This window comes from Colletotrichum abscissum (genome assembly GCF_030869225.1).
Source record: "Colletotrichum abscissum strain IMI 504890 chromosome Unknown Scaffold_4.1, whole genome shotgun sequence".
Classification (NCBI taxonomy): Eukaryota; Fungi; Ascomycota; class Sordariomycetes; order Glomerellales; family Glomerellaceae; genus Colletotrichum; species Colletotrichum abscissum.
This window is the reverse complement of record NW_026850320.1, coordinates 1-20,476: the sequence shown is the minus strand read 5'-3', so window position 1 is coordinate 20,476 and position 20,476 is coordinate 1. Positions and strand designations below refer to the sequence as shown.

At 55.1% G+C, this 20,476-nt stretch overlaps 6 protein-coding genes across 6 annotated transcripts; 2 read left to right on the top strand and 4 right to left on the bottom strand.

The window, feature by feature from the left end:
- Nucleotides 1–3,757: 3,757 nt before the first annotated feature.
- CABS01_01948 (3-beta hydroxysteroid dehydrogenase/isomerase) lies at nucleotides 3,758–5,296 on the bottom strand (the record flags this gene model as incomplete). The annotated part of the gene is made up of 2 exons (XM_060535327.1): nucleotides 3,758–4,998; nucleotides 5,080–5,296. The coding sequence occupies 2 exons, from the start codon at nucleotides 5,294–5,296 to the stop codon at nucleotides 3,758–3,760; spliced, it is 1,458 nt and encodes a 485-aa protein (XP_060395632.1).
- Nucleotides 5,297–7,201: 1,905 nt separating this feature from the next.
- Nucleotides 7,202–9,046, bottom strand: CABS01_01947 (pisatin demethylase; the record flags this gene model as incomplete). Its single annotated transcript, XM_060535326.1, has 5 exons — nucleotides 7,202–7,321; nucleotides 7,393–7,716; nucleotides 7,804–8,034; nucleotides 8,103–8,166; nucleotides 8,232–9,046. The coding sequence occupies 5 exons, from the start codon at nucleotides 9,044–9,046 to the stop codon at nucleotides 7,202–7,204; spliced, it is 1,554 nt and encodes a 517-aa protein (XP_060395631.1).
- A 2,705-nt stretch (nucleotides 9,047–11,751) lies between these two features.
- Nucleotides 11,752–13,536, top strand: CABS01_01946 (tubulin/FtsZ family protein; the record flags this gene model as incomplete). The annotated part of the gene is made up of 5 exons (XM_060535325.1): nucleotides 11,752–11,763; nucleotides 11,985–12,043; nucleotides 12,118–12,428; nucleotides 12,495–12,998; nucleotides 13,058–13,536. 5 exons carry the CDS (start codon nucleotides 11,752–11,754, stop codon nucleotides 13,534–13,536), a joined length of 1,365 nt encoding a protein of 454 aa, XP_060395630.1.
- A 627-nt stretch (nucleotides 13,537–14,163) lies between these two features.
- On the bottom strand, nucleotides 14,164–16,043 carry CABS01_01945 (RNA recognition domain-containing protein; the record flags this gene model as incomplete). The annotated part of the gene is made up of 4 exons (XM_060535324.1): nucleotides 14,164–14,688; nucleotides 14,750–15,853; nucleotides 15,913–15,976; nucleotides 16,033–16,043. 4 exons carry the CDS (start codon nucleotides 16,041–16,043, stop codon nucleotides 14,164–14,166), a joined length of 1,704 nt encoding a protein of 567 aa, XP_060395629.1.
- A 919-nt stretch (nucleotides 16,044–16,962) lies between these two features.
- CABS01_01944 (uncharacterized protein) lies at nucleotides 16,963–19,042 on the top strand (the record flags this gene model as incomplete). Its single annotated transcript, XM_060535323.1, has 4 exons — nucleotides 16,963–17,887; nucleotides 17,943–18,012; nucleotides 18,070–18,553; nucleotides 18,608–19,042. 4 exons carry the CDS (start codon nucleotides 16,963–16,965, stop codon nucleotides 19,040–19,042), a joined length of 1,914 nt encoding a protein of 637 aa, XP_060395628.1.
- A 507-nt stretch (nucleotides 19,043–19,549) lies between these two features.
- Nucleotides 19,550–20,032, bottom strand: CABS01_01943 (uncharacterized protein; the record flags this gene model as incomplete). The annotated part of the gene is made up of 2 exons (XM_060535322.1): nucleotides 19,550–19,638; nucleotides 19,897–20,032. Coding segments are annotated over 2 exons (225 nt in total), but the record flags the coding sequence as incomplete, so codon positions are not given.
- Nucleotides 20,033–20,476: the final 444 nt, after the last annotated feature.

The following is a 20,476-nucleotide window of genomic DNA, read 5'->3' as shown; positions in this document are numbered from 1 at the left end:
CCACGTCCGCCCAGCAGCAATTGCACCGGCGCGTCCGTGTTGGGCACAATACAAGGGTACCACTTACATGACAGTCGCAAGTCGCCGGGCTTGGCCCGTTCTTCCCTCACACAAACTGGAAGGCCTGCAAAGACGGGTACGTACTGGCGGATACAGACGTGTGGCTGGGGTCCACCCATCGCAAATGTCGGGTCACAGTGGGGGAGAGGGGAAACCCAACCAGGAACATATGCACATCCTCCAGTGCAGCCGCCGTATCTCCGTCGAGAAAAGTCCAATCGAGGTTGCCGTTGCGGACTCGGGTTGGATCACGATGCAATTATCGTGATGAGGTCAGAACTGAGAAGCGACATCGTCACCGAGAGCGTGCGTGAGCGTCAGCGAATTCGCACAGACAGTCCGCGGCTTTGCTGTTATCGGCAGGGGCGGGTCCTCGACCGACTGGCCGGGGAGGTACGTACCGCACATGGCCTTAATCAAGATAGGAACGCTACAAGGTTGCGCATGGCGGGAATTGGATGTGTACCTACGTATCTTCGCTGTGCAGATAATCAAAGTGCATCTTCTCGAGCAGAAGCTAAGACAGCGCCATCCCGCGAAGTTGTGGTGGTTTAATTCTTCTTCTACTTCCCACAACGCAATTTCTGATACACTTGATCCCAATCTCACAATAACATCGTCAATTGTCAAGTGCCGCAACGGTGGATGCTCATATGAGGGGGGTACTGCGTAGCTAAGCAGGCATAGGGCTGCCCTGTCAGTGGCACCTGGTCCCTGTCGCCTCAGACTTTGGAGACTGAAACTTTCAGCGACCCTCGTGATGGCCTCATCCGCGTCGTCGCATCTTTTCCGCTTTCATTCCATAATTAATACAGACATGGCCCGGTAGTTTGCCTGTGCCACCGCGGCTTATGCCATGCCACCGGCCAGGCTGAGTGTTCACTCATACATGCACACTCCAGGATTCGCCGGGAACAACACAATTCTTCCCGCCGAACCTTTGGCTGGGTCAGTCTCTCATTACAGTCCAGTGAGAGATGCTGCCTGACTAAGGAAAGTAATGGGAACGGCTACTGTCAGTCGCGACAGGACAGGCATGGCAGGCCGCACGCGAGATTCCATTGACCAGGCGATGGTCGCAGCGCCAAGTGCTATTACAGTCGCATTCCTTGCGGTGCCTGTCTCATAACAAAACAGAGAGAAGCAAAATGAGATAGCGAGAGGTAGAGAGGCACAGAGGGAAAAAATTGCCCCCCTCCCTCCGCCGGCGTCTCCTTCAGATTTCAGATTTCGCAGGGCCCGGGCTTTTCATCTCGGTCTAACGTTACCCAACACAGGTCCACCTTCCGCTCCTCTATTACTACCTAGGTACTTGACCAGGTACGAATCGTGACTGAGGTCTGGTGTTCTTTCCCTCAACTTCCTCGAGAGTTCCTCCGCTCCTCGGTCTACAGAAACAACACCAGTCCCAAACGGTGTTAGAACAGCAGGAACACTAGCCACAGATATGCAGCTTGGCTGTTGCCGTGGTCCGGGAGACTCGCAGGTTCCATCTCCATTCTTGTGTGGGGGCAAGGGTATCTATTGCCAATCAATTCAACGCAACGCACTTTGCTCCGGGCGCCGTCCCATTTGCTGCTTCTTCTTCGCCCTCGGTCTCTGGCTTCTCCCCGTCACTGCCATCCACTGCACAACCTACCGATGCCTCAGATTCATTGATTTCCCGATGCTTCTTTCATTGCCGGCAGACGTGGAATATTTCCCGGCGGCATCTCTAGAGACCACTCTCGATTACACGGATTGCATCGTCAATCGCCAATTCACCAAAGTGGCAGCTATTACGGTGTACCAAAAAGACGTCTCATCTTCCGAAACGAACCTGGCCTTTACCCGCCCCTTCTCACATCGCATCGCGTCGCCCTCTTCTTGGCGTCGCTGAATTGCCGCCCTGTTCACTGATTCCCTGCCTCACTCTTGTACCATGTTCTGTTTCTGTTTGCGAACCTCCTTACCTTCCAAACACCCCTTTTTTTTCCCTGTGAACAGACGCAAAGCATCGAATGGTGGTACAGCAGACGCCATGAGCCTTCACAAGCCGACATCTCAGCATCATGATCAACCACCTGAACCTCTCCACAGAGCACTCACCTTAGTGTCCGGTTGAGCCCGGCCCCATATCGAGAAACCCTGTCCTGCTGGCCTTACAAATGCCTGCTGCAACGGATCTTTTTTTTTTTTTTTTCGTGGAGCAACCTATGGAGCAGCCCGGCGCATGCGGATGTTCGTGCCCAAAGCTCCAACGCCGTTGGACGCCAGCCAACAATCACGGCACAAAGAGGCCGCCTCGCCAACTCCAATGTCGATTTTGGGCGGATGAAAAAGACAATGAGTCTCTCAAATCGGCAACGCGGCCAGTCCACGCACGCTCTTGCAGTAGCACTAACCCGAAGTAACACCTGGCACCTGTGGCACTGGCAGACCATGGTGAGCTACCTCTCACAATCCTGGGCGCTGAGCTACCACGAGCTCGCTGGCCAATCATTGCAGTCAATTGCTTGCCCAGCTTTCTAGTGATCGTCATCAACAGTGACACTAGTTATCTACACTAGCCATCTGCACCAAACGCCTGGGGTACCGGTATGCGGGAGGGACTGCTACCAACCCGCCTGAAGCAGAGCTTGCTATCGGATGCAAAAGTCGACTAGGTATTGTCTCTCACGGCAACGTTCATCCGCTTTCGATATGTTCCAGTTTCCAACAGGCGACGGTTGGGCAGCAGAAACGGTCTCTTGTTCAATTCAGAGTACATTGGTGATTCACTCATGGCCAGTACCATAGGTATTGTCTTCCAGCCAACCGCAAACATTCTGCATGTGTCTGTCGCACCGGCTATGACCAGCCAACCGTCACTTACATCGGACCATCTGCAGCGTCTGTTCGGCCATGCAGATTCTCCGCCTCGTCCAGCTGCATCCATCTCATCACACCCTCCCGTCCTTCGCCAGCCACCCGCGAACCAAGTTTGCGCATTTCTTGAGGCGTCGCCAGAAACTGCTCGCAAAGTTGGCCTAGACCTGCAAGAGGCTGCCGATACGAACTTTGCTTGTCTGTACCCGCTGGCACGACCCCGCCACCAAGCTTACGAACGCATCGCCCAGCCAGCGTCTTTGCCGCCAGCCCTCAGTCTATGGCTTCATCTTCTGTTGAGTGGCTTGGCTTGTTGAGCTGCCTCAGCAATGTTTTCCTCCGTCTAGAAAGTCAATGGATCGGCTTCTGAGGGAGGCCCTCCTAGCGTGCGTTGAAGCTTTTAACGGACTTAATCGAAGAACAATGTTATGCCTAAGCATGGGATTTACGGGATTCCCATCACAAGAACCCCAAGAAGTGATTTTCGGAGCGCCATGCAGCTGCCCCCCAGCGCCGCCAACTTGGCAAGCCGGGGTTGTGGGGGCCGGACGAGGATCCAGGTTCCGGATCTCCGTGCCGTGTCAAGACGTCACCTGTCATCCTGTCGACAAGCGTGTGCCACTTATTACATGGTCAACACCCGAAGCTTGGATCAAGACACTGCCAAGCTATTGCCGATGACGGGAAGCTGCATGATTCTTCAAGAGCTACAACTTTTTCCTTTGTACGGCGCCAGCAAAACCTGGATACTCCACTCTCTTGGATTCGCCGCCGAAGATGAAATCTGAATTCCTTCGACATGCACCAAAAGGGGTCTCCAGCAGTCGACCGCCGGCTGAAGTTTGTGACCTCATGCTCGCCTCGCAACAGGCTCGACTCCAACTTCAAGAACATCCTTGACGATGCCCTTCTCGCTTCTGACTTTCTCGCCTCCGCTCTTCACCCACTTATTCCATGCGCCGAGCTGCATACACAGTCCCTCCATGGTCGTGCACTTGGCCTGGTATCCCAATCCGCCCTCCTCTGGTCGTCGTCGAGCGTCGGCATCGTTGATAATAGCATTGATGGCACCTGCCACGGAAGCGGGCTGCAGCATGTACAACGGCAATCCGGGTTCCGAGAAGATATTCTGCAACGCTGGCACCTTCCAAAGCAACAAGCAATAGGCCTCTATGCAGTGAGCCAAGAGCAGCAAAATCAGTGGCGGCGGATATTGCACGTGAAAGGGTGTCACGCTAACCGACTGCACGAGTGTGTAAAAGTCCTTGAAAACCGGAGGCGGTCCTCCATCTGTGACAAGGAATGGGCGGGCAGCCACTTTGTGCGCGTGAGGGCCGAGCAGGGCTGCTTCGTACTGCAGATGTGCCAGAGCCACGTTGGCCCCATGGACCCAGTTCTGCATAAAGGGCGCTGTGAAGGTAGGGAAACTGGCCATGCGTACTGTCGCTCCAACCAGATAATCGTCCTTGTGGCCGTAAATGGCATTTCCTGGCCGGATGGCGCCGGTGCGAAAGCCCCCCGCCTGCGTGGGATCTTGTGGCACCTTGTTCGCGCTGCAGACGAGTCGCTCGGCTTCGGCCTTGCTTCTGGCATAGTTGGCGAAGAACTCTTCGTGAGGACGCATCGGCTTCTTGAAGTCTACTTCATCAAGGACCTGGAAGAAGTTCGTCGGCCACCGACTCCACGGAGCGTTGAAGAATTTGGTGGGTTTCAAGGCCACACTACAAGACGAGGTAAAGACGAGAACATCTGCTCCCGAAGTCTTAGCTGCGGCAAGAACATGGGCGGTTCCCTTAGTGTTGACGAGGGAGCAACGTTCGTAGACCAGCTGGCTACGCTCTGAGGGACGAATGACTGCGGCGGTATGGAATACGGTCAATGGAAGATGTGCTACCGACTGTGGCCACGATCTACCAAATGCGGCAGAGGTTGCTGATTCAGAAGAAATGTCGGCTTGAGCGAAATCAACTCTAGATATCGGACCCTCACTCATGTCGTCGCGGCCAGGCTTACGGAAGTCAATGATTCGAATAGCCTCTGGCGGATGGCCGCGCGCAATGAGCTGAATAGCCAGCTGCCCTCCTACCAGGCCTATTCCATACCATGGTCAGTAGCGATACGTGACGGGTTTCGCAGAATACTTGCCAGAGCCTCCAACAATGATGTACCGACGATCCAATTTCGGCGGTAAGTGCGGAGTCCAGTCAACGGGCTGTTTCTCCATACGCTCAAAGGTACGCTTGAGTTTCTCTGGCGTCCATCGATCCGGCGACACCCGCAGAGCCTCAGGATGGATCGTTGACATGGCACGGTTGATCTTCCAAAAATATGCCAGCAAAGCCGCCAGGAAGCCGAAGGCGACCCTCGCCGTCCAAGATTCCAGCACCATGTTGATCAATATCCACCAGTTTCCCTCCGTCCTAGGATTCGGAGCTCCCGTGTCGAACGACTGCTACTGTGAAGTCGGCGCGCTGCAACTCTCTGAACTACACAGATGACGATTTTAGGTGCAGTTGGAGAAGGAAGCTTGTTTTTCCATGACGCAACGCTAAAGGAGGGGGGAGCTGGGAGGCTTTTTATGCCAGATTCCCTTTTCAAGACGCGCTCCTTGCCCGTCGCATCTGAAATTCGAGCCGATCAATGCGCTAAACGCTTTTCTCATGGAAGTCCCAGGGCTTCCCCACCTCGCCGGTCCTTGCGCCGAAATGCCATTTTGCAGTACCGGGGTTCAGTCTGAACTCCTCGGAGCTGGAGTTCGCAGCAGCCGATGCCCCCCATCAGGTGCACGAAGATCGAGAGAGTCAGCGGTCAGCATCTTGAGAAAGATGTCCTTAGCCAACCAATTGTTTTGCAACGGCACAGAAAGGCTTCGGGGCTTTCAAAAGTTCCGAATCTGGATATCTCTTATTCGTATTCTAACCGAGTTGTGTGGGCGTTTAACAAGTGGCCCCCATACTAGAGAATCCCGGCACCGCTGCTGCTCCAACTTGAACCCGCTGAGGAGAGGGCGGTGCCTGAAGGTACCGTTCGGCACGTAGACTTTCGTCCGGGGCGACCCGAAACCCAACGTGGGGTGCACCGGCGTCGCGCGGTCCCGTGTGGTTCGACCTATTGCTCCCAGTCCCAACTTCCCAAGTCCCAAACTGGGAATCGTAGGGAAGCTGAAGCCCTCCACGGGGCTCTTTGCTGCCCTGCTAATGCGCAATATGGGCGCTAATTGGGTCCAGGCATCTGTACGTTTTCGCCCTCCTCTGTCAGCTTGTTCCCCGCATAGGCAATTTCGTGCTACGCGAAAGACCTGCATCATAACGTGCGCACGGCGCACGGGAGTGGGCGCTCTGTCAGAACCTTATTGCGCCTCGTTGACGATCCATGCCATGAGTTCATGTTCGTCATCGATGCTATGGCCTATTTCGGTCATGTGGCACGCTAGATTGGATGATTCTTTGATGGGGAAGCAGTTTGAGGCTCTTTCTCGAAGAATGGTTATCGAAAGCGATGTTTTGGGCCAGAGTCTGGATTTGAGTGCGTATGTATGTGCATTTATGGGTGCTCACCACAGTATGTTACTGCTTAGTATAAAAAGAAGAAGGAAGCAGAAAGGGATAGGAAGGGAGGGGAAATACTGACCATATAATTCACGCCCCTGCCCGGAATTGAACAGCGCGCCCCTCAGTCAGCCCGAACTCTGACTTCATAGGAGTATTTGTTTTTATTTTGACCATTCGACCACCTCGCACACAGCTTGACCTGACCTCGCCGACCTAGACGGGCGCTGCTGTGCTGGTTACGGGAATGGAATTGAGGGGGGGTATATACCATCGGGTGCCTGAGGTAAGGTAGGTCAAGGAAGGAAGGAAGTAGGGACGTGAAGATCCGAAGGAGCGAGTTCAGTCCCGACCACGCGGGCCGGGCTTGTTGTTTTGGATCACCTGAATCTTCATGCTCTTGGTTAGACCAGCAAACACATATATGTGGATAGTCGACATTCACAAGCTTCATGCATGTTGATGGCACAGGCGAGGCTATCCATTGAAGGTGAAATTCAGGCACCATTTCTATTGGTTGAGCGATTTGAACCAGAACATCTCGGTATGGAGTTACGACGGAACGTGTCCAGATCCGTTTATTCTGGAGACTCGACAATGGCTACCAGAACTAGGCCTACTAAGCACATCGAACTGTTGCCTCTCGCTTGTTACGTTCTAGGAGAAGGGAAAATCGATGATCAAACCGAGTGTCTAAGAGGGAATGCAACTCTCATCCGTCAAACGACGTACGCAGCGATAAACTCCTACTTGATTTCCGAAATGGTCACCTTGGTCCACATGTTCTCCTCCACAAAGATGTTATAACTATACGAATCCCACGGCCTCACCGGATCCGCAAGCTCAAAATCAAAGTTGCGCATAAGCTAACCGCGCAAACGTCAGCATTTCGTATCCCTAGTCGATGACAGCCCTAGTCTAGTCACTGTGAACTTACCTCGAAGAAAGCCTTATACAGCTCCATAAACGCCACCGGTTTACCCGCACACATATACCGCCCGTACCCAAACGCCATCTCCACGTCGCGCTCCATGCTCAGCCTGGCCGCGTCGTCGTCGACCTCGAGAAACCGCTCCGGCCGGAAGAGGTCCGCGTCGGGCCCGAAGAGCGAGGGGGATTTGAGGAGGCCGGGAGCGTTCATGCCGATGGCGGTGCCGCCCGGGATGAACTTGCCGTCGACGGTGTCGCCTTGGGGCGGGACGGTTTTGGGGTAGAGGCCTGTTGCTGGGGCGCGGATTCGGATGCCTTCGTAGATTAGGGCCTGTAAGGGTTTAGTATCGTCGTGTACTGAGTATGTATCGCATGTTGGATGGGGGAGGGGGAGGGGGGGATAGGGGGTGATACGCACGCGTAGGAACGGGATCTTGCTGGCTTGGTCAAAGGTAATCGGAGTCGAGACACCAGAGGCGACGGCGTCCCGAATGACGGCCTTGAACTTGTGGTAGATCCTGGGGTTGCACATCAGATGCAGCATTGTGACACGGATCACGGAGGCGGTAGTGTCCGAGCCGGCGACGAGGGCGAAGAGGCCTTCGGCTTCGCATTCTTGCTGCGTCATGCCGTTCTTGATCCACGATCCCTGGTCGAATTCGTCAGTACCATCTCCCAGGGCAAAAAGCAGAGTTCGTAAAATGTAGATGGACGTACCAACATGTCCTTCTGAGGCTTCGAGGCGGATTTGAACCTCTCTCCGACGTACTTCTCAGCAATCCTGTCACCCCGTTAGTCGCAACTCCTATGGTATGAACGGCTTCCGCGATGAGAGACGATACTCACCCCATCATCTGCCCAAGCCCAATCTCATCAGTCGTCCTTGGCCCAAGCCACCTCAGAAACAACTTTGAAAACCGGATCGTCCGGATCCACGGGGTATCCAACGTGATCGCGATCAACGGCCAATTATCCCTCATCTGCTTGATAAACCCAAACACATCCGCATCAGCCTCCAAGTGCCCAAACGGCTTCCCGAAGGCGGCGGCGGTGATCACATCCATGGTGAGATACGCCGGCAAGACTCCCATGTCCACCAACTTTCCTCTCCCTCCTCGTCCCCCATCACCACCGCCGCTGACGCCCCCATCATACGCATACCTCTCCCTCAAAAGCCTGACCAAACTCACGACCTGCACATCAACGCTCGGCTCCAGCAAATCCACCTCCCGCCCCGCATACGCCGCCGCCGTCTTGGCCTTCATCCGATCATGTTCCCCTCTGTCGAGCGTGGTGAACATGGTCTCCTGGTAGGGGTTGAACCGGCTGGAGAAGTACCACGAGTCTTTGCCGTAGTCGCTGCGGACGGCGTTGATGCGGCGGAGGACGGCGGGGTCGTCTGTGAGGAGCTCGTTGGGGCCGACGCGGACGAGGCGGGAGGTGTTGAGGGCGCGGTAGATTTCTTCTTGGCGGGCGGAGCGGGCGATGAGGAAGAGCGGGAGGTAGGAGAAGGTGGATAAGGGGGAGTAGGCTGGGATGTGGCGGAGGCGGCGCCATGTGAGGAGGGAGGTGAGGGTGTAGTAGAGGGTTAAGAGGGCGAGGAAGAGGGCGGTATATTGGAGGGGGGAGAGGTCGAGGGATGCGAGGTTCGGGATGGCCATGTTGGGCGGTTTGTCTCTTGACGTCGCTGGATGTTGAGCTGTTCTACGTCGGGATCTTGGATTTTCACCACCACCTGAAAGTCGCGATCTCGCGAGAGAAGAAGGGTATTTTGTATCATTTTCACACTTTTGCCGTATCCTCCAAAGTTTACGGAGTTCAGTTGTGATTGTCACGCTTATATGGAGGTGTCAGCACCACGTCGTACCGCAGTTACCTATGGCGGCCTTGAAGATGTCGATCTACCGGGGTTTTTCAACATTCGCCCACAAGGTCTGAATTGTGATGGAAATAGCTCTTGTGTCATTCGATATCGTATTACGTCGGCCCCGCTACCGGCAGCTTAGCGCCCGTTTTATGTAGCATTTGATTAGGTGGTGAGAGTTGCATGCATTTTACGGGATGTGCAGTATTGATGAGGGGATACGCCATTGCGGCATGTAAGACCCATGAGATGGCAAGAGCCGAGAATGACCCGGTTCAGGTGTGCCCCTTCCGTTGAAATTTAAGAGATCATTCTGGAACTGACTACGGTCTTTAAAGGGACTTTGGTCGAGAACGATGGATATCACAAGTTTGGACGTGGGCTAGGTTAAGCTGGACAGCAGACAGCATCTGACATGGATGTTAGGATCTGTCGCAATTGCCATTTAAGAGAGGTAATGGGACTCTTCTCGCTTTCCACTTTCACCTTCTTCCAAGGGCTAGTCTTGCCCCTTGAGCATAGAAGGAACCTGTTTCTCAAGTATAAAGCGGATGCTGGCTCTGGCTTTCGTTGTTTTCGACCCATCTAATTGGTTTTCTGCGGAGCTAAGGCATGTAGCCTGCGACGAGAGAGTTTCGATGGCCCGGAGCTCTTCGGAAACATCTAGCACCGGCGGCTCCTATGGTTGACATTCGGTCTACTAAAAGCACAAGAAATGAGGACCAATCTCGTTCTTTCCAGGCGATAATAGCAGATTAGAGATTGATAGGCGTAGTGAGGGGTCTCGCATCTCTCAACGCTGGGTCTGGACGTGATATGGTACCACTGCAGAAAGGTAAGAAAATTATACATGAGGTCGAAATTAGATTTTACTAGCAGAAGCTCTGTCACGATCAACTAGGTGATCCCTCCCCGACTCCAGCTGGCTACTGCCGAAAGGCACGCAGTCTAGACTGCCTCAAAGTCGTTGATGGAAGATACTCTCACGTTGCCGAAGGGTCAGGAACAGATAGCAGAACAAGGTGTGACCGTTTAGAAGGAAGAACATTGACGTGGCGTTGAAGGAAAAGGGAAATGCCGTAAAGCGCAAGATGAAACTGAACTTGATAGGATCAAGGTTGTACAAATTAGCCTAGGAAGGCTGTTTTTGAAACCATGAATCTTGCCATTTACCACTCTCTTAAAGGTGGAAACGAGTACGCTATGAACATGCGCCTCTAAACCATTGTACTCGTAACTTGAAGAATGTAACACAACGAGATGGATTATGTCAAAGTCGCAGCTAGCTCAAAGCAGTTTTGACACCTAACCCATGAACTATAAGGTAATATTGCCCTCAACTGCGTATCCTTGCTCGAGGCTAAGTTAGTCTCTACCTTGGAGTGGGCGATTCGGGAACCAACCCGTTCCTACCAGAAGAGTTATTCTTTGAGCTGTGATGAACTTGAATACCCTTGACAATCTATTGATTACTTTGAATTTGAGTTCTTTGATCCGCCTTGTCGTCTAAATTGTTGTAGGGCTACCTTGGACAAGGAGAAGTTGTTGACGTCGGACGACAAACGGAAGCGGAGAGTGGGGCCGGATCTGGCTCGGCCCCTCTGAAGATCGCTCGGATGTCACCGACTACGAGGATATGCCTTCGAACGATGTCGAGCCAACTTGGCTGTTTGAATTAGAGAAGAAGAATCCAGGGTATAGCCGTGCTAGAGCCTCAAAGTTGTTGAACCACCAGCCTTCCCCAAGTGCTCTCAGATTTTTTTCCTCATCAAAGGCACTACGAATCTGGCAAGATCTTCGCCTGCTATTCCCGAAAGTCAATGCCTTGGACCCCGGATTCCCCGCACAGACCATTTGTGTCAAGAAGGAAGAGAAGAGGTGGCAGCTGATGAGTGAGCGGTGAGGGTACTGAATGCAATTGAAGCCTTAAGTATGTCTGTTTCTGCCTTGATAGCCAGGTGAAGAAGGAAAGAATATTTCTGAGCTTGATATCCCGTCGTATATCGCAGCTGTTGCCGTGTGAAGGGCCGGTAAATGGTGATGGCAGGTGGCAGTGTGCGGGTATCTTCATGCACCCCTGAACGTCGTCCAATAGACAAAAGGGAAAAACGCTTGGGCCATGTAGCGGTGAGAGTGTCACCGGTACTTGATTGGCTCAGAGGACCCCCGCAATCATCTTGGTACTGGAAACCCAACACACCAACAGCTGTTAGAGCACTAAAGCTACCAGTGAAAGGCAGGCGCTAAGCCCAGTGAAGAAGGGGGGGGAATACCCTTTGCCTTGAAGCCTATCGCGCCACTGGTCGGCCTTGTTGATTGTGCCCCGCCTTGCCCACAACAAGTGACCCTCCACTCCAAACCTCTGAAAACCATCACCAACACCTTCCTCCCCCCCTAGCTCTTCCGAACCTCAACTCTGCGCTGCGCGCGTGAAAATATTCCCTTTCCCCATTCCACTTTGCGTCGCAGCTATTCCCAAGTTTCATTGAGCCACATTACACAATGAAGGGCGAGGTATGTTCAATGTCATTCATTCTCCTTTTATCTTCTGATCTCTACTCCAAATCCTCCATATCACAGCTTCCCGCGGGATCGTGGGTTGCTTGCTGGCTGCTCGCTACTCTCCCCCATTTTCCCGTACCGAGGCGACCCCTGAAATCTAGCCTACCTTACCTAGCTGTCCCATCCTTCCTGACCTCGGTGTGTGGCCCCAATACTGACGGCGATATCTCTAGATTCTTCACCTTCATCTCGGTCAGGCCGGTACCCAGCTGGGTAACTCTGCCTGGGAGCTGTACGTTGACCTCCAATCTCATATCCTCCCGATCCAAACGCGAAAACCGGTGAAACTGACCGCCCAACGCGCAGCTACCTCCTCGAGCACGGCCTCGGCTCCGATGGTCGTCCTGACCCCAGCGCCAAGGACGTCGTCGACGGCGGTTCCTACGAGACCTTCTTCACCGAGACGAGCGGAGGAAAATACGTTCCTCGCTCCCTCTTCGTCGATCTCGACCCCTCTCCCATCGACGAGATCCGAACTGGCGGCTACCGTCAGCTCTTCCACCCTGAGCTGTTGATCAGCGGCAAGGAGGATGCTGCCAACAACTACGCTCGTGGTCACTACACCATCGGCAAGGAGATGGTCGACAATGTCATTGACCGTGTTCGCCGCGTCGCTGGTCCGTACCCCTTTTGATGCCTTTCGGCCCGCCGGCCACGTCGAAACTAACCAATGCCTCCTATAGACAACTGCCACTCCCTCCAGGGTTTCCTGATCTTCCACTCCTTCGGCGGTGGTACCGGTTCTGGATTCGGTGCCCTCCTCCTCGAGCGCCTCTCCACAGAGTACGGCAAGAAGTCGAAGCTTGAGTTCGCCGTCTACCCCGCCCCTCGCGTCTCGACTGCCGTCGTTGAGCCCTACAACGCCGTCCTGTCTACCCACAGCACCATTGAGAACTCGGACTGCACTTTCCTCGTCGACAACGAGGCTGTCTACGACATCTGCCGCCGCAACCTCGACATTCCCCGTCCCGGTTACGAGCACCTCAACCGCCTGATCGCCCAGGTTGTCTCCTCCATCACCTCCTCCCTCCGTTTCGATGGTGCCCTCAACGTCGATCTCAACGAGTTCCAGACCAACTTGGTCCCCTACCCTCGTATTCACTACCCCTTGATCAGCTACGCTCCCGTCATCTCTGCCAACAAGAGCTCTCACGAGAGTTTCAAGGTCCAGGAGCTCACCTTCCAGTGTATGTCTTTATCGTCTGCCAGCAAAATGTGAATACGAACGAGCGCTAATCCATCACAGGCTTCGAGCCCAACAACCAGATGGTCGTCTGCGACCCCCGCAACGGAAAGTACATGGCTGTTGCCCTTCTGTACCGTGGCGACGTCGTCCCCCGCGACTGCAACGCCGCCATTGCTGCCCTCAAGGCCAAGTCCTCCTTCAACCTGGTCGAGTGGTGCCCTACCGGGTTCAAGCTCGGAATCAACTACCAGAAGCCCATGGCCGTTCCCGCCGCCGCTGGCGATGGTGGTCTCGCCTCTGTCGACCGCTCCGTCTCTATGTTGTCCAACACCACCGCCATCGCCGAGGCCTGGTCGAGACTGGACCACAAGTTCGATCTCATGTACAGCAAGCGTGCCTTCGTCCACTGGTACGTCGGTGAGGGTATGGAGGAGGGTGAGTTCAGCGAGGCCCGTGAGGATCTTGCTGCACTTGAGAAGGATTACGAGGAGGTTGCTGCCGACTCGTACGAGGGTGAGGAGGACGATGCCGAGTACTAAGCCGACATCGGAGACCGTCCCGTTTTTTTGTTTCGCGGTATATCGGTTGCTGCAACGAACAATGACGAACCCGGCAGCCTTGGACGAAAACTGAATTGCATGAAAAAAAGTTTGTTCTTCTGGCGGCCGTCGGGATGTCGGTTCGGTAGACTTTTGTTCTCGTTCTCGTTCTCGCCGGACGGACATGGACGCACAAGGCACTGGATTAACCCATAACCCAACGAATGGATATTTCGGCGTCAAGCTCGAGTTATAATAGATGAGACCAAGTCACTTTCTTCTTTCACAAGTACATACGTGGTACCTCCTGACTTGTCTGACGAGAGCCTCTTGGGGGATTGAAACTAGTCACTTGTAAATCGACGTATTCTTCCAAATTACTTTGCATGTTGTGATTCGGTGCTGTGATTGCAGAGTGTAACGTACATATGTGCCATTGGTAGCAAAATAATACTTGATGTGGGAATCGAGGGTTGCTCTGTAAGTCACAGATGTATCAATGTGCTTTGTATAATGTTCATTATTTTGTACGCCTTTTCCCGACGCTTCCATCCGTCTACTTTTGGTATTTCATGCAACTACCTCAATACAAGTAGGTCACCCCACCCCCTCCGCAAATTGTTAGATTCATTTTTGCTTCTTCTTCCACTCCGCGGCTCTCTTGGCACCACGGCCCGTAGGCTTGCTCTTCTTGACGCCGCCCTTGTTCAGGGGCTTACTCCGCTTGTTGAACTTGAGATCCTTTGGCCTGCCGTCCTTGGCACTGGCGCGGCGGCCCTCAAAAATAAAGTCCTCGGGCTTCTTCATCTCATCCTTGGGGATGGCGCCGGAGCCGTTGCCAGGGGCGCGCGGCTTCCTATCTTCGAATTCTCGGCCTCTGCGCTGCTCGCGGCGGGCTCCTTGACGGCCCAGGAGACGGCTGGAGCGGCCGGCGAGGGACTGCTGCTCGGGGGTGATCTTGGCCTTGTACTTTGTGCTGCCGGGGGCTCCGCGTGAAGCGTCTGCTTGGGCGGCTCTGGCCTTGTTGGTGCGCTCCATGGCGAGGGCGGTCTTGTGGGGGGCCTTTGCGCGGGTTACGCGCATGATGCGGGGGAGCATCGGGGGGTACTTCTTGCCGTCTAGGAGGAGGGCTGATTCTACGTGGTTACCGTCCTGTGGGTATTTGGTTAGCAATGTTTCTCCCACTACGTCGCAGTATGTGAAGGCAACTTACGTAGAACTGGACGTAGGCGAAACCCTTGCCCACTCTCGTCTTGGGATCGCGAACGACGCGCACATTCTCGACCTTGCCGGCGTGCTTGCCAAACGTCCTCCAGAGACCCTCCTCAATGTCGGCCGGCACTTTGGTGCGCTTCTTCTGCACCGTCTCGCCCTCCTCGTTGGTGGCGAGGATGGTCTCGTCGTCGATGAAGCCGAGGTTGCCGACGAAGACGCAGCGGCGGTGGTCCGTCGGAGCGGGGTGAGCGACGCTGTCGACGCGCAGGTGGCGGTCGAGGACGATGGTGCCGTTGAGCTCGGCGCAGACCTTGCGCGCGGCGGCGGGCGTGGAGAAGACGACGTAGGCGTTTGCGGACTTGGTCGTCTCGTTCATGAGGGACTTTGTGATGTAGGCCGCGCGCTTGGGGAGGCCGCCGCCGGAGAAGGCGATGGAGCGGAAGCGGATGGACTCGATCTTTTGCGGGGGCTTGGCGTCCTTGTCGAGGACGCTGGTGAGGTGGGCTTCGAGGGCGCGCTTGGCCGTCTTGTTGTCGATGGCTTCGGAGGCGACGTTGGAGAGGAAGACTGTGCGGCTTGCCTTTTCGAGCTCCGTGTCCTTTGTCTTGGCCTTGCTCTCGGCTGCGACGGATTCGTGGACGGGGACGGCGTCATCGTCAGACTCCTCCTGCTCTTCTTCTTCCTCTTCCTCCTCCTCATCCTCCTCGCCTTCACCCGCACTCTCGCCCTCGGAAGATGTTTCTGAGGCAGCGTCTTCGTCCTCTTCCGTATCCTTGGACTCCTTCTTGCTGCGCTTCTCGGCATGGATCTCCTTCTCCTCTGCCTCGGCGAGCTTGCTCAGGTATTTGCCCTCGATGTCGTCCTCTACTCTCTTGCGCTTGCGCTCCTTCTTGGGCTTTGCAGCTGGCTCTGACACTTCCTCCTCCTCTGAATCGGCGACATGCTCGAGGTCAACCTCTTCATCGCTACCAAGCTCAGACAGCTCCTCGTCGTCGGCATCAGGTAGTTCCTCATCGTCGTCGGAAGCCTCTGGAGCGGCCTTTGCCTTCGGTGGAGGCGCTTCGGAGTACCTTGACTTTTCCGGGGCCTTCACAGGTCCTGCCTGAATTTTGTTAGAATTTTCTTGGCTGCATTGGTCGACTTTTGCAGAAAACGACTTACACTGGATGCGAAGAGGGCATCGAGAGTGGGGTCAATGGCCTTGCTTGAGGCCGTAAGTTTAGAACTATTCAGAAAGCAATTAGTCTTAAAAATGTGCCATGACATTGGGAGTGAACTCACCTTTTCCCCATTGTTGCGACAGATATATGACTTGTTTTGCTGAGTATCTATGTTCTGCAACGGGTCTGCTGTAGATGCACCGATCCGCCCCAGGTCGCTGCCGCGACAAGAAAAAAAATCAAGCTCTCTGTACCACTTGGCCTGCGCTCCAAAGCGATAAGAGATTTCGGAGGTGGAGTGCGCCGATAAGAAACGGAACAACCGTGGATTGGTGCAAAACGTCAGAAGACCGCTATTTGCCGAGGACAAGTGCCCCGTGCCCGCTGTTGTGCCAGCTCTCACCGCTTTCGCTCGCTGCTAAGACTTGGTTCTGCCGACCGATGCTGGTTCCGCTGGGGGGGGGGGGCGGGCAGAAAAAAAAGAAAGAGCTCGGGGAGGTAGCAAAAAGACGCCGCCCGGCCGCGCGGCGGGGGGGGGCGCCCCCGGCCGCCGTTGCGGTCCCCCCCCCCTCTCCGCTCGGGCGCGTGGGTGGGGGGGGGGCGGGCGGGGGGGGGGGGGGGGGGGGGGGGGGGGGGGGGGGGGCCGGAGAAAGGCACAGAGCACAGAGAGAGAGGGAGCAGGTGAGCGCATCTCTCATGGAGCGGCAGGTCACTAACGCTTCTCTCTCATCCCCAAAAACCCACCACAACACCACCACTTTGCGCTCGCCCACCTCTGCATTCGAGACCAGACAGTCACACGCGTTGATGCTTCTCTTCAACTCCTTTCTTTCGAACCTTGATTTTAGCACGCACTCGCTTCCCTCCTCACGACAGCGACCCGCCCGCTCCTCCAACCCACCGCTGTCGCTGCCGCTGGTGCTTGTCCCTCCGCGCCCCGTCTTCGTTCCCACGAAAACTCGTCTACCCGAATTGCACTGCTCCACGACGCAACCAATCTCCAAAACACCCGATTTGATATCCCAAACCGCGGTATCAACTCAATTTTTCAATGGCAGCTACGGCGTCCGCGCCGCCTGCCCTCTCTCCAGGGCAGGCGACGCTCGATCATGACGATAGCAACATATCCAGCCCGCTGAGCGACGTCGAGGACAAGGACGGCGGTGAATCTCTTGATGGGATGCAGCTCGACCACACTCGGCCAGACCATGACGAGGCGCTTGACTCTGACAGCAATCTATCAGAGGCAAATGATACCGAAGCGGAGACGGAGCGTCTCTACGACACCCCGCAGGCACAGCGCCACAAGGACGTCGTTGTCAATCAGTTCAACGACGGCCAGGTCTACGAACGGACTCCTAGCAAGCTTCAAAAGACGTTTTCTGTCGACGGCCACGACGATGGCGACGACGACAGTCTTTCCGACCGCGACGACGTGTCAATGACCTCTAGTCACGGTGACTTGGGCTCGCCCACCAAGCCCAAGAAGTCGACCGAGCTCCCAACCACCGAAGACGACCCTGAGAATACCGATAGCAAGAAAAGGAAGCGGTCGCCGGTCGCGGAATCTTCCGAACCAGGCCAGCCCGCCAGGAAGCGCACCGGTTCCGTCGTGCCCCAGGAGCAGGATCAGCACAAGACTGACGTGGAAATGCATGACGACGAGGCCCCGTCCACAAACTCACATACTGGTGATCACTCAGCGACCGAGGAAAGTGTTTTGGAACTTCCCCACAGCAAGCGTGGCCCTTCGCGCGATGGTCACAGCCCGATCAAGGATTCACAAATCACAAAAAAGGTTACCCGCAATGGGAGCAGAAGGAAAGGTCACGCTGTCGAGGCTCACGAGAACGAAGGGCACGAGGGCGACGCCCGAGACGATAGTCGTGGTGACGACGACTCGGGGCCTCACGGCGACGACCAGGCTGACCACGAAGGTGACGACGAGGCAGAGGCGACCAGGAATGACGAAGAATGTAGGTGGCTTGCGACCCATCCATATTTCGAAGCCTTGCTGACAAAATGCAACAGTTGAAAGAAAACGTGCTGCGGTTGAGGAATGGACCGATCTCGAAGAGAAATTTGTCGTCTTCCGCGAGCGGTGAGTCTTTCCGAGAAGAAGCATTAGCTTTCTCAGCGACTAACGCAGTTTTCACAGTTTATACAAGGATCGCCTCGAGCGCCTCGAGCATGAAGAACATTCACTGCAAGCCGAGCCGCCGACACATCCCGAATACTTAAATATGAAGCAATGTCTGGACGAAAGGCTCGAAAAGAGGCTTCGAAATATTGAAAAAGAATACGAGCTCTCGGTTGAGGCCCTTGAGAGATTGGCAGTGGCGCGCCGTGCCCAGATTTGGAATCAATTCTACCAAGGCTCTCGGGAAAAGCGCTCAAAGATGCTCGAAGATCTCAACAAGGAGTGGTACGAGACCCAGAATGCTAGGCGAAGCGCACACAGCATTCCGGACTACGGCCTCCTCTTCCCTACGAACCCTGCACAGCGCACAAGGAATGCCGTGGCATACAATTCGGAGGTCTCGTTTTTGGCCGGTCTCGCTAAGCATGAGGGCTTCCCCGCGGTGCCGGCCATGAGGGGCGCGAGTGGCTCAGAGATCGAGGACGACCTGGAGCAAATGAAGGTTAGTGAATCGCAGGATTCTTTGGGTGGAAAACACATTACTGACTCCTACCAGCGCAACACGAAACCTCGTCAGCGTTCAATAATGCAGCCCATTGACGATTATCAAGCAGTCGCTTTCGGATCTAACCTCGGCCCCGCCGGAGAGCAATTTATCAAAGATACTCCATGGGCCAACCCGAACCACATTGCGCACAAGATCAACACAGGACCTGCAGCGGCCGGTGCTCGATTGAGCAGTCCAATGCAGGGAGGTAAAGCAGCAGCAGGCCCGTCCAACCAACAACCGATACCAGCCGTGACGAACGGCCATGTCGTGCCGCAGGCGTCGCCGCCAATGAACCGATTTATTTCTGCTTCTCCCGAGATGGTCAGAACAGCCAATGTTTTGACACAGAGCGCCCAGATGAAGCGCGCAGGCAGCCGCACATCAAAAGCTGCGAAAAACACAGCTCCCAAACAAGAGCCAGTGTCGGCGATGGCTAGTTAGGACGGCATCAATGGACGGCCAACGGCGTTTTCGAGGCTTACTGCTCTGTTATGATACCCCACGACGGCTTGGGCAGCTCGCCCCTTTTTCTTTCCTTAAACTAGTTGTGCTTGCACTGGCGCGTTGTTTCAACGGGCATGTTCATTCTGCCCCCCCCCCCCCCCCTGTATAGAGGGTGTCAAAACTTATGGGTGTCTACAAGATGGGAGGAACGGACAGGTTTTACGGAGCTGCATTTGCATTGAATGGACGGGTCTGATCCTGTAATGAGAGATGCACAGAGTTATTAATTGGGGATTTGTTTTTATTTTCTTTGATATTGATGCCACAGGCGAAAAGAGCGAGATGAGTGAGACTCGCAGATATATACTATACAATGCATATGCTCCCACGCATACTGATATACTCCCCGTATTTTTTATTCCTAGGGATTATGGATCCCATCCTGCGCTTAAACTCGTACATCACATGTCTCCTTCTACCGTCGCACTCGTCTCTCTAACGGCCCTAGTTGGACTTTGCTGGCTGCCTCGGGGCGTCAGGAACCTTGACATCTTCAAACTCGTCTTGACCGACCGCCTTGATCGTGTACCAATCTGTTTGTCTCCCAAAAAACTGTGTCAGCTATCTTGCTTGGTGATTCCGCAACGGTGCCTGTCTACGCGAAAGGGGGGGGGGGGGGGGGGGGTGTTTCCCCACACACAACCTGGCCCGCCAAAACCCCCCCCCCGGGCCCCGGCGGCGGGGTCCTTTGGAGGGGGGGGGGGGCCCCCCTGCGCCAGGGTGGGGGTGTGGGGGGGGTCGTGGGTGGGTGGGGGGGGGGGGGGGGGGGGGGGGGTTGTTTCGCCACATACACACTGCGCCGACGAAGCACCACAGTCCGGCACCGACGGCGAGGTTCTTTGCGAGGTAGGGCTTGCGCGCTCTGATCAGGGCGGGTCCTTGTCGGAGGTTGCGATCGTAGTAGGAGGACTTTTGGGGGCTGTCGTTTCCTGCTTGTCAGACCACTTGCTCACTCTGGCGGCGGCGGCGGTGGAGGGGACGGGCGACGGATGGGGGAGTTGACGCACATCGCCATTGTGACCAAATTCTGAGGTTCTATCTTTCGTTGGATTCGGTAATCGAGGGTTCGTGAGGTTGGTTCAGACCCTTGGGGAAGGGGGGAGGGGTGGTCGATCGTGGGTTTGCGCCGTGGATTCGGGAAATTCAATGGTCGGTTCGGGGCCCTTGTCGCAAACGCCGTGGTTCGAACTTCTGGAAATTCCAATAGGCGCGTCCCGGCCCGGCATTGATTGCCTCGACGCTGATTGGTATCGATAAGGCGGAGAAAGTGCGGCAGAACTGATAGTGACGTGGAGACTTGCGCGACAAGCTTGGGTGGGCAGGGGATCTCTGGGAGCAGCTTTCCAGGTTGTTTTGGGGGGGGGGGGGGGG